The sequence below is a fragment of the Nerophis ophidion genome, linkage group LG18, assembly GCF_033978795.1.
Source record: "Nerophis ophidion isolate RoL-2023_Sa linkage group LG18, RoL_Noph_v1.0, whole genome shotgun sequence".
In the NCBI taxonomy this organism is placed as follows: Eukaryota; Metazoa; Chordata; class Actinopteri; order Syngnathiformes; family Syngnathidae; genus Nerophis; species Nerophis ophidion.
In genome coordinates, this window is record NC_084628.1 from 25,287,511 (window position 1) to 25,305,228 (window position 17,718).

The 17,718-nt window shown below is 41.8% G+C and overlaps 1 protein-coding gene across 1 annotated transcript in view; it reads right to left on the bottom strand.

Moving 5' to 3' along the window:
* Positions 1-297: 297 nt before the first annotated feature.
* The window catches only part of arrb1 (arrestin, beta 1), a 37,949-nt gene continuing 20,528 nt past the window's right edge, over positions 298-17,718 (bottom strand). The window contains exons 12-16 of the mRNA XM_061877845.1: positions 4,245-4,328; positions 4,149-4,172; positions 4,000-4,073; positions 3,860-3,908; positions 298-970 (exon numbers count right to left, since the gene is read on the bottom strand). Coding sequence (XP_061733829.1) covers positions 862-970; positions 3,860-3,908; positions 4,000-4,073; positions 4,149-4,172; positions 4,245-4,328 — 340 coding nt within the window. The 3' untranslated portion in view covers positions 298-861. The remainder of the gene's footprint in view (positions 971-3,859; positions 3,909-3,999; positions 4,074-4,148; positions 4,173-4,244; positions 4,329-17,718) is intronic.

The following is a 17,718-nucleotide window of genomic DNA, read 5'->3' on the forward strand; positions in this document are numbered from 1 at the left end:
GTGTATATATGTATATACTGAATATATGTATGTATATGTATACTGTATATATGTATACATATATTTTGTTTATGTATTTTTATAAATTAATCATGTGTATATACACAATATATACTGTCCACATAAACACACACAGTATAAATGTGTGTATACTGAATGTATGTAGGTTTATGTGTGTGTGTGTGTATATATATATATATATATATATATATATATACAGTATATATATATATATATGTTTCAGTGTATATGTATACATAGATATATATATACACATACGTGTATATATTTGTATATATATACACATAAATAATATATACTATAAATATATGTATATAATATACATATATCTATAGAACTGTGATCTATAAAGTAGTATAGAGTATATAGTATAGGTACTAGTACAATATAATATATATGGTAGCTATAGACTCGTAATCTATAGATATTTGTGCACGTAATACATATACAAATAAAAATGTAGTATATTATAAGTACTAGTACAATATATAATCTAGTTATATATGCCGTGAGTATATAATCCATATAGATGCAGTACAAGATGTAATTATTGTAGTTTTGTGTACGATCAGCAAGAAGCAAGTGAAGAATTTGTAAGAAAATAGCAAGAACCGTAGCGTGACCTTTCACAACAAAGGCGGTCCAAAGTAAAAGCACAATGAGATCCGTTGTCTCGATAAAAGTTCATGCGTGTCATCGGGATTTAGGACCGTGGTCTTGTCGCCTCGCGTGATGGCAGCACACGTTTGTTGCGCCGCAGGACGAGCGACGTATTCTACAACACGAACAAGACCACGATGACGAGTGTTTTTTTCCTACAGGTGGCGCCCATCTTCACCTTTATGTGTCATTAGCTTGGACACAATCTGCCACCGGCTCTTCGTCTTCCTCATCCTTCGCTCCAATCAGGCGTTCCCGAGCAAAGTCTTCAAAGATGATGTCATCGTCACTGCCGGGCACACAACTTCTGCGTCAAACACCGTGAAAAACATTCCTATCATAAACATTTACATATTTCATACCATTTTTTTAGTTATTTCATACTATATATTTTTATATATTATATTTATAGTGTATATTTTTGTATATTATATATGTTTAATTTATAGTATATATTTGTATGCATTATCTTTATATATAATTTCATAGTGTATACTTGTATATATTAATAATATGTATTTTTATATATCATCATATGGATGTATATTTGATGTTTTTTAATTTATAATATATATTTGTATGAATTATCTTTATTTCTAATCTTATAGTGTATATATTTGTATATTATTCATATGTATTTTTATATATTATATTCTATATTTGGTATTTTTTCATTAATAGTGTATATTTTATATATTATCTTTATACATAATTTTATAGTGTTTATTTTTATATATTATATATGTTGTTTTATATTTGACTTTTTTTTGTTTATCCATCCATCCATTTCCTACGGCTTGGCCCTTTTGGGGCCGCTGGTGTCCATCTCAGCTGCATTTGGGCGGAAGGCAGGGTACACCCTGGACAAGTCGCCACATAATCGCAGGGCCAACACAGCTAGACGGACAACATTCACACTCACATTCACACACTAGGGGGAGTATTTAGTGTTGCCAATCAACCAATCATTTATTGCATATATCTTTAAATATTAATCGATATATTAGAGTATATTAGAGTATTATATATTTCATATTTTATTCTCTAGTAGTCCTTTATACTACAATATATATATATATATATATTTTATTCCACAGTATACACGTTTTATTATTATAGAGTACTGCGATGAGGTAGCGACTTGTCCAGGGTGTACCCCGCCTTCTGCCCGATTGTAGCTGAGATAGGCGCCAGCGCCCCCCGCCACCCCAAAAGGGAATAAGCGGTAGAAAATGGATGGATGGAGTATGTATTTTGTAGGATATACAATTGTCATACATTATTTTTATGTATATATTTTTAATGTATTATACGTTTTTTATATTATGCGATATGTATTTTTGTAATATGCATTTTGTATATATTATTTGATATGTTTTGTATCATTTGATACAAACATTTATATCTCCTGAGAGTCAACGTCCTCTACAGCGGACATTTTTGTTCTACATAAGGTTGTTAGTTTTTGTTTTACCAAAAAGGAAATTGTGACAAAAAAAGATAAAAAACAAAAATGTTTCCTGCGAAGACTTTTTGCTCCTCAGGAGAATCTTCTCAAGCTGCTGTTGTGTTGATGATGTCATTCATTGTCATGTGATCACACAGGCAGACACATTAAGACCGCAGTCATCAACTTAAAGGGATCACATTATCGATCCAACAAATGGGAAACAACACACAAACACATTAAACTTGAAAACACAAAGGGATGTGTACACACAGACTATGATACAAACACACATACTAACATACAGTATGAATGGCAACACACGTGCATAAACGCCAATACAAAAAAACATACAAACACACATGCTAACGCACAAACACTAGCATGTGAACGCAAACACATGAACACACAAAAACACAATAATGCAAGCTCACTAACACACAAACCTTAAAAGACAGCTAGAGCTGCAGCTATCGATTATTTCACTAATTGATTAACCACTAAATAATCGATAGCTGCAGCTCCAATTGAAACAACAATTTTTCTGTTTGCCATAAAGGTCTGTCTTTGTTGTCTGATAAATGCACAACGTCAACACTACAACGTGACAAAAAATAACAGAAACATTGGGTAACACACATGCATACATACACACACATTCTAATGCACAAATGTGCATGGTATGCACAAAACATGGATTTACATCTGAATTAAGATTCTTTTTCACCTTGATTCTAAATCCATTCATAAATTTCAAAAATAGAGAAAAAAAAAGACTACTATTACTAAAACATTTTTTTAAACATATACATACATACATACATACATATATATATATATATATATATACATATATATATATATATATATACATATATACACACACACATACTTATATGTGTTAATTAGATTATCCAGAGAATAGTGCTCGATACCGTGGTAGAGCGCAATATGTATGTGTGGGAAAACATCACAAGACTACTTCATCTCTACAGAACTGTTTCATGAGGGATTCCCTCCCGGCAAAATCTCCTGATGATTGAGGGAACCCCTCAAGAAACAGTTCTGTAGAGATGAAGTAGTCTTGTGATTTTTCCCCACGCATACATACATATGTACTTATATAAATATACATACATACATACATACACTTATATATACATCCATATATACATACATATAGATATACATCCATATATATGCATACATATCTATGTGTATAATTGAGGTGGTGACTTGTCCAGGGTGTACCCCGCCTTCCGCCAGATTGTAGCTGAGATAGGCACCAGCACCCCCCGCGACCCCAAAGGGAATAAGCGGTAGGAAATGGATGGATATATATACATATATATGCAAAAACGTATAATCACACACTTACTAACGCACAAATGTGAACAAACATGAATGTGAACACACAAACACACGCATGCTAACATAAGAATGTTAACGCAAACAAACAAACACACACAGTTACATTTATTGTGCGTTGCTTAAATTGTGTTCCAAAATGACAACAGGAAGTGAAGAACTGTGTTAGTAACTGCTGTGAAGTGAATTGGGGGTAGGATTTAATAAGCTCTTCTACTCATTTTTGGACATATAATGAGAAAATATGACTGAGACACCCACACACACCCACACACACACACACACACACACACACACGCACACACACACACACACACACACACACACACACACACACACACACACACACACACACAGTCTTACTTTGCTTCAAACTGGATGAGGTTGGTGTCAGTCTGTGCTTCATCAGGTGCTGGAAGACATAACGCGTGGTTGCCATTAATGAAGGGGCCTCATCTCACATGATCATACAAAGCTAAGCTAACGTGCCACGCTAACATTACCCTCATCTCCAAGAAGACATTCTTCCAGAGGTTTGGGGTGCATCAGCGTGAAAGGAAGTTCCAGCGAGACGTCGCTGAGGAAGAAATCGGTCAACGTTTCTCAGGTGCAACATTTTGTTGGGAGAGGGGACAAAAAAGTCAAAGGTTACCTGGGGGCCAAGTCTCCCAGGAGCCTGCAAAAGAGCACAAACAAATGTTTACGAGGAGACACACGTCCACCAGGGGGCAGTGTCAACTTTACTGACCCGCCTCGTGAGACCACCAGCTTCACTTTGACTTTGTAGGAAACGACGATGCCTAACATTTCCTTGTCGGCTCCTTCACGTAACCTGCACGCACAAACAATACGCACTTTTTATGTACTATGTTAGCAATGTCTTTGAACATATTTCATGACACATACCTTCAATTGCAGTAAACCAGGTACCATTTGTGCCCCCAAGGAAACACAATGTAGGATTAAATTAACTGTAAAATTACAAACCCCGTTTCAATATGAGTTGGGAAATTGTGTTAGATGTAAATATAAACAGAATACAATGATATGCAAATCATTTTCAACCCATATTCAGTTGAATATGCTACAAAGACAACATATTTGATTTTCAAACTGATGTAACCTATTTTTATGGTTTGCCTCTTTGTTATGTTTAGTTCCTGTTATACAGTATATGCCTTGAGCTCTTATTTTGAAGGGAGATAGAACGGAAATGATGTCATCTTGGAGTGGAGCGGAGGTTTTGAAAGGAACGAAAATAAAGTGGTCCTCGTGTGAAACTGGAGCCTCCGTGTTTGTTATTTTGTAGTGTGATACAGTTTAGGCGACTTATATAAACCCTTGGTTACACTGGTGGCAGCGGTGGGATGTAAGTCCCGCGAAAGAAAGACATCCAATTACGGTAAAGTCCGGAGAGTCAGCTAGCTTCATCTCAGTTAGCCGCAGCTAGCAACAGTGAAGCTTCGTCTGGTCAGAAAATACACAGACTTCTTTCATCTGGCTGCGATCTTCTAATGTATGTGGAATATGTGGAATAAAAGCGAGGACCCACTGGACTATAGCTACAGAGAGCAACGTGGAGAAAGATCTTTTGCCAGCAATGTAAAGATTGAACTCCCACAGCCATTTTCTGGTGAGGAAAAACAAAGTTTCCCCTTCTGGGCCAGACAATATGAAGTAGCAGTGAAGGCGCTGGTTGGAGGTACGGGCAGTAACGTTGACTATCAACTGGCGAGGATTTTACCCACGCAGCTGACAAAGGCTGCTTTTCTTCTATGGGATAGCTTGCCAACTGCCGTTCAGGCGGATTACGATCAGGTGAAAGAAAAATTGCAAGAGGATTTCGGACAAAAACGTTTTCTAGACTGTTTCAGATCAAACATCTCTGCCCGCCTCCGTGCTCCCGGAGAGAGTCTGGAAGTATATGCAGCAGACATAAGCAAACTCGTTCAAGAGGCATTCCCAGGCTATGGGGATATAGCTCAGAAAGAGGAGAAATTTCGCAGATTTCTGGCTGGACTCGACCCGGCTCTGAGAGCTAAATGTCATGAGCAGGGAGCGACTGAGTTGGAGGAGGCCCTGACCGTCGCTGGCCGGTGTGAGATGGCAAGGGAGGCGTTAAGCATGGACTATGTCAGCACACAGGTGCATCAGCCTCCCACAGGAAGCGGTACAGCGGCCATGCACACTCCATATCCGATGATGGTGGTGGTTTGTATAGGACTATAGACAGACTTACTGCAGATGTGCGGGAAATGAGGATGGAAATGAAACGAATGGCAGAGGAAAACACCCGACTGCGATTCAGCTACTGGAAAGATGAACAGCTAGCACCTCATCCAGTACGTGGAAGTCAGTGTCAGTGTACTTGTGGGGAGCAAGGCTGTCCGTCCCGCACATGGGGTCAACAGAGAGGGCGCTCTCCTGACCGTGGATATGACCGTGGATAGGAACCCTCTAATGAGGAAACACAGAGACGGTGAGGTGTGCATTTTCTCTCCCCCAGGAGGGAAGATGCCTGAAATCAGTCGGGAAAAGAGATGTAGCTGATGTTGCAGCCCAAACATCAGCTACAGAACCTATGGGCTCTATGGAGGGAGAGATGTTTATCCCCTCCATGAGTAATGCAATGACACCGGACAAGACAGAACAGCGAACCTCATATGTGAGGGGAAGCATTGAAGGGACTGAAATTAACATATTGATCGATTCAGGAGCAACAGAGTCGTTTATCAGTGACAACTTTCGCATGTCTGTTCCAGCCCTGCACAAGCGACCCTTAACGGCGGATTTTATTGCTGCACGGGCGGTGAATGGACAGTTGCTCTACACACTGGGCACTATAACAGTTACCCTGCGTCTGGAGAAGACTTACCGGCAGCAGGTTTTCCACGTTATTAGGGGGTCCACACAAACAGCCCTACTGGGCTTGGACTTTCTTGTCTCAAATCACGCCCTCCTGGATTATGCCCATGGCCAACTACACCTATGGGACACTGTACTTCCACTCCTGAGTGGCAAAGACCTGATTCCGGAGTGTTGCAATGTTTCCATCGCCACTGTAGTGACACTGCCCCCCCTCAGCGAGATGCTGGTGCCTGTGAGTGTGTCCCCACCTGGGCCCGTTGATCAGCTTCCTGACTTTGTGGGTTATTTATCACCCAACCTTAAAGACAAAAGTGGGTGTGTCGTAGCTCACACGTTGACATCTGTAAAGGACGGAGTTACCACTGCCCGTGTGTTGAACCCTACAAATCAGGACATTATACTGAGAAAAGGCGTGCACCTGGGGGAGTTTTTCTCCATGGATGAGGCAGAAATTGTGACACTTCCTCAGGGTCCAACCGAGACCGTCTCGGCCATTTCATCCAGTGAGGTGCCTGTTGTGTCACTGGAGGAGTCTTCTGCCAGTCAGCAACAGAAAGCACAACTGGCTGCACTGCTAGCCGAGCATCAGGGGATATTCAACCCGTCAAAAGAGGGGACTGGCAGATGCACACTTATCCAACATCACATCACGGCCAGTGATCATCCTCCTTTGCGGCAGCGCGCCTACTGGACTTCACCCGAAAAGAGAGAGGAAATAGACAGGCAGGTGACTGCCCTGTTGGCGGACGGAGTGATTGAGGAAAGCTGCAGCCCATGGGGCTCACCCGTGGTCCTTGTAAAGAAGAAGAATGGTGAGTGGAGATTCTGCATTGATTATCGTCGTCTGAACAGTATAACCGTGAAAGATTCTCATCCGCTCCCCAGGGTGGATGAGACCTTGGATGCGCTGGCGGGCTCCCTGTGGTTTAGCACATTGGACTTCACTAACGGATATTGGCAGGTCGAGGTCGCTGAGGGAGACAGGGAGAAAACTGCCTTCACCACGGGCCAAGGCCTCTACCAGTGGCGGTCTATGCCGATGGGCCTTACTAACTCACCTGCAACATTTCAGCGCATGATGGAGCTGGTACTCAGAGGGCTCCCATGGCAAGTGCGTATGGTGTACCTTGACAACGTTTTAATATACAGCCCCACCTTTGAGGCCCATCTCACCAGTTTGCGTGAAATTTTCTCCAGGATCCATGCAGCTGGCCTCAGGCTGAATCATAAGAAATGTCATCTGTAGAATTCCTGGGACATGTTGTTTCTCGCCACGGCTTACAGCCCGACCCTCGAAACACGGACAAAGTCAGAACCTGGCCGACCCCACAGAACCCAACTGAAGTGAGAGCCTTTGTGGGGCTTTGCTCTTACTACAGACGCTTTGTTAAACACTTTGCCCAGTGTGCAGCCCCTCTACACCGCCTCACCTGCAAAGACACACCTTTTAAATGGACAAGTGAGTGTGACACAGCCTTTGAGTACCTGAAGGGGGTGCTTTCATCTGCTCCAATTGTCATCATGCCTGACTTTAACACTCCTTTTAAGGTGTACACAGATGCCTCCTTGGAAGCAGTGGGGGCGGTGTTGGCTCAGGACAAGGACGGACTGGAGCGAGTGGTGTCATACGCTAGCCAAGCACTCAGTTCCCCAGAAAAGCGCTGGTCTACATTCGACAGAGAGCTGTGGGCCGTAGTGTGGGCTACACGACAATTCAGACACTACATAGGATCAGCTGCCTTTACCTTCATAACTGATCACAAGCCGCTGTTGGGCCTGCGTGGCATGTCTATTGACAAGGATCCCACGGGACGCAGAGCAAGATGGATACTGGAACTGGACCCTTACAACTGGAGTATGCAGCACAAAGACGGCAAACGGCATACTAATGCTGATGCACTCTCACGGCGTCCTCAAAACCCTGAGCCTAGTGTGGTAAACACAGGTGAGAAAACCACACACGTGAATGTCATTGGCTCAGATATAGAGCCCAGCGTTCCCCAACCAGTCACTCAACTGCTACAAACACCCACACGAAAACCCCCGACCTTTGACCTACGTACTGGGGCGCAGCATGTGGAGAACAACAGTGAGGCGCAGGACTTGTCGTTCAAACATGCACTTTCACATGATGGAACGGAACTGAGGGGGCTACAACGGGCCGACCCAGATATTAATCAGGTGTTGGACTGGATGGAAAGATGTGGCTCTCGGCCATCTAAGGGGCAGATGAGAGGTAGTTCTCGGTGGCTTCGAAAATTATGGACTGAATATCCCTGTCTCTCTGTTGTTAATGGACTACTCTGCAGGACGGTGAACTCTCCCCTCACCGGAGATGCTCTGTGTCAGGTTGTCATGCCCTCCTTGCTTATCTCTGATGTGCTGCAGCATCTACATGGGGGCTCTGCATCGGCACATTTCTCAGTGGAACGAGTGTGGGAACGTGCAAGGGAAACTTGCTACTGGCCGTTCATGTTTAACCCTTAGATGCACGAGTGACTGGACCCTACACTCTTCCACAAGTGGGTCAAAAATGACCCATGTTAGAATCAACGTGTTTTCATGCCATTTGTTGTCATTTTGGTGAAGAATAATCACTTGTATAATATTTTGTAATATATTTAGGACCACACAAGAATGATTTCATGTTTGAAATATCTTTATTCTTCAATTTTCTTCTTCACAATTTAAAACAAAATTACCCAGAACAGCAATAGAAAAAATGTGAACATCCATTGTGTGTGCGTGTGTGTATGTATGTCCAGTCATTGACAGTTCTTCTTTCTTTTCCCTGTTTTGCCTGGTCTCATCATTGTATGCAGTTCAGACAAACTACCTGTTTCTGGCTGTGATCATTGCACACAGGTACATTGCATTTCCCACAACTGTTGTTAACTTTGCGATCTTTGTTACTTGGGCAGATCTGACACCTCTTTCTCTTTGGTTGGCCCTGTCTGCTTCTCACCTGTGGCTGGATTTTGGCTTTTGTCACCCCACACCTTTCCATTGCTTCAATAATCGGGGTTTGCAGTTGGGGGCAGCCTTCCAGTCGACTCCTCATGTGTGGGGTGACAAGCTCCTTTGACAGCTCTTTGAGGAAGATCCGTCGTGCATTGGTGATGCCGCTCTTGAAATCTGGGTGCTGAGCCGTGAAAAAGGTGTATGAATTCAGCGTGGAGATGTCAATTATGTTGTACCACAACACCATGGGCCACCTCTGTGTTTGGCGCTTGCAGGTGTAGGTTCCAACCATCTGGTCAGTGGTGTCTACACCTCCTTTCGTCTTGTTGTAAAATGTGATCACTTCTGGTTTTTTCTTTCTGCTATTTTCATCCACTACTTTGTCGTGGTGCATCGTGCTCAGGAGCACAACAGCTTTTGCTTTCTTTCTGACATAGCTGACCATGGTAAGGCTGTTGTTGAATCCAAACTCTGTGCTGTGAACCTCCCTGGACTTGGAAGGCTTCATCAGAGGAGGGATGTCTGGCTTGTTCATACGTAGAGTCCCCACAATAGTGAGATCCTTCTCTAGAAGATGCTGTGCAAGAGGCACACTGGTGAAAAAGTTATCCATTGTGATGTTGCGACCTGTGTTTCTAAATCTACCACACAACTGCTTGACAATGTTTTCCCCCAGATTCTTCTGAACCTCTTCACCTGGTTGTCTCCCTGTGTAAACTATACCATCTATTGCATAGGGGATGCGTGCATCACAAACCCAGAAGATCTTTAGGCCGTACTTGGCGGGCTTGCTTGGCATGTACTGTAAGAACTTGCACCTACCCCTGAATGGCACAAGCTGTTCGTCCACAGTGACACAATCACTGGGGATGAATCGCTGTCTGCAGTTGACCAGGAACAGGTCCCAGACATAGCGGAAGGCTGCCATATGGTCTGTTTCCAGTCGGAAGGCTCTGGTCCTCTTATCATCGAAGCGCAAGGTACGGCGAATGTCTTCAAATCTTCCAACAGCCATAGTGGCCTTGTACATGGGATTATGTAGAGGACTCCCAAAAAGCTCACGGACTGAAACATCCCAGTTCTTCTCACTTCCTGCAAGCAGGGTCAATCCAATGAAGGCCATGAATTCATCTTTAGTGACATTTGTCCATTCTTTTCTTCTAGCTGTTGCTACTCTCCGTCCTTCCAAGTTTGTGCACTTCATCACCTCTTGTATTATATCATCAGTGATAAAGAGCTCCCATGCATCTTTTGGTGAGACAGTGGTGCTAAGCCCTTCTGCAGGCCCTGACCGACTTCTGATGATATTGTGGCTCTGTGTTCTACCCTGGGTGGGAGGTAACTCGCTCCAGTAAGAGCCCTTCCGACTCATTCTGTTGGACATGATATTTTCTTCTTCAGAGGACACCGAAGGGGAATCTTCTGAGTCAGATTGATCCTGTTCAGTTGGATTTCCAGGTGGACGACTGCCACTGCCACCTGGACAATAGTCTGGGTCCTCATCATCAGAAATTTCAGACTCTGAGTCCAACCCCGTTACTGCCTCTCCATCATCCAGCATCTGTAGGACCATTTCAACTGTGTATCTAGCAGCCATGACACCTTGATGAAGAAACATGAGAGTAATGTTTTCAATAGATCAATATGTAGCACTCACTTACACATACATACACACTAAATACCATATAGTAATGCTAGCTAGCTAGTGTTAGCTAGTTGTAAAGTAGGCTAATTTATTGATGAATAATACTAACACTCTTTCACACACACAAACACAATACAAATAGTAATGTTAGCTAACTTAGTTAGCTAGCTAGTGTTAGCTAGTTGTAAAGTAGGTTAATTTATTGATGAATAATACAAACACTCTCACACGCACAAACACAATACAAATAGTAATGTTAGCTGACTTAGTTAGCTAGCTAGTTTTAGCTAGTTATAAACAAGGCTAATCCGTTGATAAATAAAAGCAGTGAATAAGTCATGAAAAACACACACACACAATACTATATGACAATAATACTTACATGTATCAGCTATTGCTGTGTAAAATAGTCTTCCTGAAGGGTCAAACTTCTGATATAGCCCGTGTGGTCCACAATTTATTTATTCCAGACAGCCACAGCTGATAAGAATTGAAGGTTCCCATTGAATTCCAAAGAAAATGCATGCGGGTCATTTGTGACCCACTTATGGAAGCTTGGGGTAGTAGTACAAAAACTAAAATTTCTTAAAATTTTTAAAAGGTAAATTAGAAATGTAAATGGAATTATGTCAAAAACATGTTTTTTGAGGAATACCTGGAATATGAAATGTTAAAAATTTTTCATTACAAAGATATTTCAAGAAAACAACCTCACCGGGTCATTTTTGACCCACTTATGCATCTAAGGGTTGAAGATATTCAGCGGTGTTGTGAACAGTGCATCCCATGTCAAACACGCAAGGCACCGGTGCCTAAGCATCGGGCACCGATGGGGAGCGTTCATGCAACTTGGCCACTTCAGAGAGTAGCAACGGACATTCTTGAACTGCCAGTGACTTCTAAGGGAAATAGATATGTGTTAGTAGTGGAAGAATACTTTACCAAGTTTGTGAATCTCTATGCTCTCTCTGACCAGACAGCACGATCAGTAGCACAGTGTTTGTTTGATGACTATGTGATGGTGCATGGTGTCCCTGAAACGATTCATAGTGATCAGGGGCAGCAGTTTGAAGCCGAGATTGTTCAAAGACTGTGTCAGCTCCTGGGGATTAAGAAGACACGCACTGCACCTTATAATCCCAAATCGGACGGAATGGTTGAACGCTTTAACCGCACTCTGGTCGACCAACTGGCCAAATCGCTGCTCGCCTGCGGTGGTGAGTGGGATGATTATCTGAAACAGGTGGCTTTCGCCTATAACACATCTGTGCATGCCTGCACCAACTACAGTCCGTACTATCTACTTCACGGACGGGAGGCTCGTGTTCCAGTGGATGTGTTGGTGCCGTCTCATTTGGTGCGTTCGGACTTGCCTCTTTCTCATGCTGACTTTGTGGCCTCTTTAGCAGAGAGGCTGGAGACTGCTTTCGCTGGTGCCCGGCACGGTGGCGCCAACGCTCACGAGAAGCAAAAACTGTACCATGATGGAACCGTGCGTCACCGGCCGTATGCAGTAGGAGATCTGGTATGGCTAAGTAATCCGACAGAGGACAGGAGGAAACTTGCTCCCCACTGGAAGGGGCCCTATAGGGTCCTGTCTGTGTTGGACTCTCAGGGAGAACCTGGACGTACCTATCATATTGGCAACTCTTTGGAGTTTGATGGACGGGGGCAGGTCGTCCATTATGATAGACTAAAACCATACACGCTACCGATGGTTGCTGGTTTTTCAAGTGGCCCGCCTGCTTCTCCTAGTCAGGCTCCCTCGTTGCTGGACAAGGGGTCACTAGAGAGGGGTGCTGCGGCTGACGAGCTGTTGAGCTCTGGTGACACAGGGATTGTTCAGATTACAGGCACCAGAGAGCCACTACAAATTGTTTCTCGTTCTGGGAGGAATGTTAGACAACCAAGTCGTTTCAAGGACTTTGTCACCTTTGGTTAGCGGTTTAGAAAGGGAAGGAACATTAAACAGCACGAACAGGGGAATATTACAGTTGGACTTTCAGTTGGAGATTGTCAAGGTCACTTAACATGTTTCTTACTGTAATGGCACATGTTTCATCTGTGTACAGTATGTCTGGAGGCTATGGTGTATCAGGATTTTCTGGTGCATGTGGAAATAGTGGGGCATGCGTGATTGGGACTGTGCAATGGTGTGAGGGAAACATGCATATATAATTTTTTTGTTGTGGTTGTGTGTGCTCTGTATATTTGGGGGGACAGGTTAATATGTTTTTTTTATGGTTGTGTCTCTGTGTTGTTTTTCGGCACATATCCTGTTATTGTGTTGAAACGAGGATGTTTCTTTTTGTAGGAGGGTAGGTATGAAACCTATTTTTATGGTTTGCCTCTTTGTTATGTTTAGTTCCTGTTATACAGTATATGCATTGAGCTCTTATTTTGAAGGGAGATAGAACGGAAATGATGCCATCTTGGAGTGGAGCGGAGGTTTTGAAAGGAACGAAAATAAAGTGGTCCTCGTGTGAAACTGGAGCCTCCGTGTTTGTTATTTTGTAGCGTGATACAGTTTAGGCGACTTATATAAACCCTCGGTTACACTGATAAACTTTTTTTTTTTTTTGCAAATAATCATTAACTTTAGAATTTGATGCCAGCAATACGTGACAAAGAAGTTGGGAAATGTGGCAATAAATACGGATAAAGTTGAGGAATGCTCATCAAACACTTATTTGGAACATCCCAGAGGTGTGCAGGCTAATTATGAACAGGTGGGTGCCATGATTGGGTATAAAAGCAGCTTCCATTAAATGCTAAGTAATTCACAAACAAGGATGGGGCGAGGGTCACCACTTTGTAAGCAAATTGTCGAACAGTTTTAGAACAACATTTCTCAACGAGCTATTGCAAGGAATTTAGGGATTTTACCATCTACGGTCCGTAAAATCATCAAAAAGGTCAGAGAATCTGGAGAAATCACTGCACTTAAGCGATGATATTACGGACTTTTGATCCCTCAGGCGGTACTGCATTAAAAACTGACATCCGTGTGTAAAGGATATCACCACATGGGCTCAGGAACACTTCATAAAACCACTGTCAGTAACTACAGTTGGTCGCTACATCTGTAAGTGCAAGTTAAAACTCTTCTATGCAAAGCCAAACCCATTTATCAACAATATCCTGAAACCCCGCCGGCTTGGCTTGGCCCGAGCTCACCTAAGATGGACTGATGCAAAGTGAAAAGGTGTTCTGTGGTCTGATGAGTCCAAATTTCAAATTGTATTTGAAAACAGAGGACGTGGTGTCCTCCAGAACAAAGAGGAAAATAACCATCCGGATTGTTATAGGCGCAAAGTTCAAAAGCCAGCATCTGTGATGGTATGGGGGTGTATTAGTGGCCAAGGCGTGGGTAACTTACACATCTGTGAAGGCACCATTAATGCTGAAAGGTACATACAGGTTTTGGAGCAACATATGTTGTCATCCAAGCAACGTTATCATGGACGCCCCTGCTTATTTCAGCAAGACAAGTGTTACAACAGCAAGGCTTCGTAAAAAAAAGAGTGCGGGGACTTTCTTGGCCTGCCTGCAGTCCAGACCTGTCTCCAATCAAAAATGTGTGGCACATTCCGAAGCATAAAATACGACAGCGGAGACCCCGGACTGTTGAACGACTGAAACTCTACATAAAACTAAAATGGGAAAGAATTCCACTTTTAAAGCTTCAACAATTAGTTTCCTCAGTTCCCAAACGTTTATTGAGTGTTGTCAAAAGAAAAAGTAATGTAACACAGTGGTGAACATGCCCTTTCCCAACTACTTTGGCACGTGTTGCAGCCATGAAATTCTAAGTTAATTATTATTTGCAAAAAAAAAAATAAAGTTTATGAGTTTGAACATCAAATATCTTGTCTTAGTAGTGCATTCAACTGAATATGGGTTGAAAAGGATTTGCAAATCATTGTATTCTGTTTATATTTACATCCAACACAATTTCCCCACTCATATGGAAACAGGGTTTGTAAATATTTTGCAAACTACTGTAACACTGGAAAAACAACATCTGTTCCCTGCTTCCTAAAATTACACTCAGAGCTAGCAGCTACACAACAGCTAAGCACACAATGGCGCACTAGCTAGACAAGTGTCGGACAATATTGCAATGTAAAACAGCACGCCTGTCAATATATAAACACGTTTAAAAATCAATATTAAATGCACACACAAAGTCTCCGAGGCAGAAGCGTATTAGAAAGTATCCAGTAACAAACCTGTCCGCATCTTTCAACTTCCCGCGTCATGGGCTTAACTTCATTAAACTGTATTGGCCACTGGGTGTCACAGAAAAGCCAATTATCACTCCACTTCAACCCAAACTTTTTCCAGCGAGGGCCACATTCAGAAAAAGTTTGTACATTAAAGATGCTAAAAGCAGACATATGCTAAGCTAGCTGAAGAAAACCTCCACATTAGCTTTAGGTTATAGGTGACAAATAAAATTAGTGTAACCTAATAATTGAGTAAATTTATGCGATAAACACAACATATGTTGCATTAATCTTGTATATACACAGATTAATCACGCACTTTCTTTTGCTCCTTTACCTTCTATCTATTCTGGCATTTGCATTTATCACCAACTATTGGAATCTTTTTTCCATTTCATTGAAATGTTCAAGTTCATTGAAATCATGCAAGTGAGTTTACACCACTAGCACTACTTGGGAGTAATCACGATTAATCCAAAAGTGTGACTTTTAAAACATATTTTTTGACAGTGTGGTATCTGTTACAATACTAAATGACATGTTTTGCATATGATGAAAGTTGACATTGGTCCTGGAGCAAGTAGTCAGTTTGGGTAAACAGCGGTACCTTGTGGCCAGGTAATGAAGTATGGGTATTAAGTTTGACATCATATGTGGAACATCTTATATCCCACACGAAAAAGGCTAGTAAACGGCCTATGATCCCTGGGATGGACTACATTTTGAGGTTAATGCCAAGGGTTAGTTACAGCCTAAAACAGATGTGTGTGGAAGTCGTACAACACAACCATTGTTCAACGATTCGTCACCGGTGTCTTACTTGATCCAGTCACACCACCAATGCGGCCTTCTACCTGGGAGAAGGTTGGTCAGACCAACGGCATTACTAATAACATCTCCATAGCAATTAAATCTTTTAAATTTTTACGAGCTGCAGGCCGAAATTGACCCCTGAGCCCCACTTTGGACACCCCTGTCTTAAAGTTACTTAAGCATCGGTCGAATCTAGACGGTTAGTAATAAATAGGTTTGTGTTTTTCATACCTACCAATGTTTCTGTTTGACTCATTTCACTCGATTAAACCTTTTCTAACTAAATAATACAAGTTTGTGTGATTCCTGCCAATATCGTATCAGACCAATGATCAAGGCTCGAATATTGAATATCGGAAACGAAAAAGTGGACACCCATAGTTAAAATTCACACTTTAGTCGTGTCCGCGAGGTGTGACTCAGTCCTGTTACATAACGAATGACGTCCTCTGAATAAAGTACAATGTTCCACAAGTCACATGATCCACAAGAAGTTGCATCATTCACGTCCTCTGCAGGTCATGGACGCAAGTTTACTAAATATTCTATCTGTAGATGAATTGATATTTCTACTCACACTGTGCAGAATGGTTAGAATAAAAAACTTTTTTTTTTTTTAAATAACTTTTGACATGTGCGTGATTTTATTTCTGGAATACAGTATATATACACCGATATATATATATATATATATACAATATTTATGTGTGGGAAAAATCACAAGACTACTTCATCTCTACAGAACTGTTTCATGAGGGGTTCCCTCCATCGTCAGGAGATTTTAATGGAAGCATTCACATACAATGGTTTATATAGGGCACAGAGTGGGTAGGTACAGGCAAGCGTAGGAGCGTGGTGATTGGCTCATGTGTTACCTAGGAGGTGTTTCCGTCTGTGATGGCATGCTGATATGATTTCACTGCGCTTGTTGAGTGATGACAGGTCTGGGTGTTATATAATAAACAGTTTCTCTTTTAAGCATAGGTTGCATCTTTTATTACCACTGTTGTAAGGTGTGCTGGATGCAAGAATTTGCCATGTTATTGAATATTCAACATTATTGTCTTTGCGGTTCCAAATGTGCTTGCTGAGTTCTGTAGAATTCCGCAAGGTCTGGTTTCTAAAGGTGGCCTTGTGATTATTCCATCTGGCTTTAAACTGTCCTTCGGTTAATTCTACGTACGTGTCGGATGTGTTAATGTCCTTGCGTGTTACCTTTACTTGGTAAACGACTGATGTTTCTAAGCACCCCCCGTTGAGAGGGCAATCAGGTTTCCTGCGGCAGTTACATTCCTTATTGGTTTTGGAGTCGTTCAGTCTGGGGGTGGGCAGTCCTTTTGCAATTGCTTTGTTGTGGTTTGAAATGATTTGTTATATGTTATTTATACAGCTGTAGCTCAATTTAATGTTGTTCTTGTTGAATACTTTTCTTATGGTGTTGCATTTGGGGAAGTGTTTGTCGATCAGAGTGAGGAACTTGTGGCCGATATTAGTTGATACTAATATATATATACACACGTAAATAAATATATGATATATAAATAAAGATTGAAACTCTCATTACATTCACTTTTGATTTCTTTGTTTTCAAAATAAATGTGCTTATTGTCAATATGCTACAAAGCATGACTATAATGTGGCTATATTTTACGTATTTTTTAATTATATGCTAAAAACTCACTCCTGTTACTTTTAGTCCTTCAATA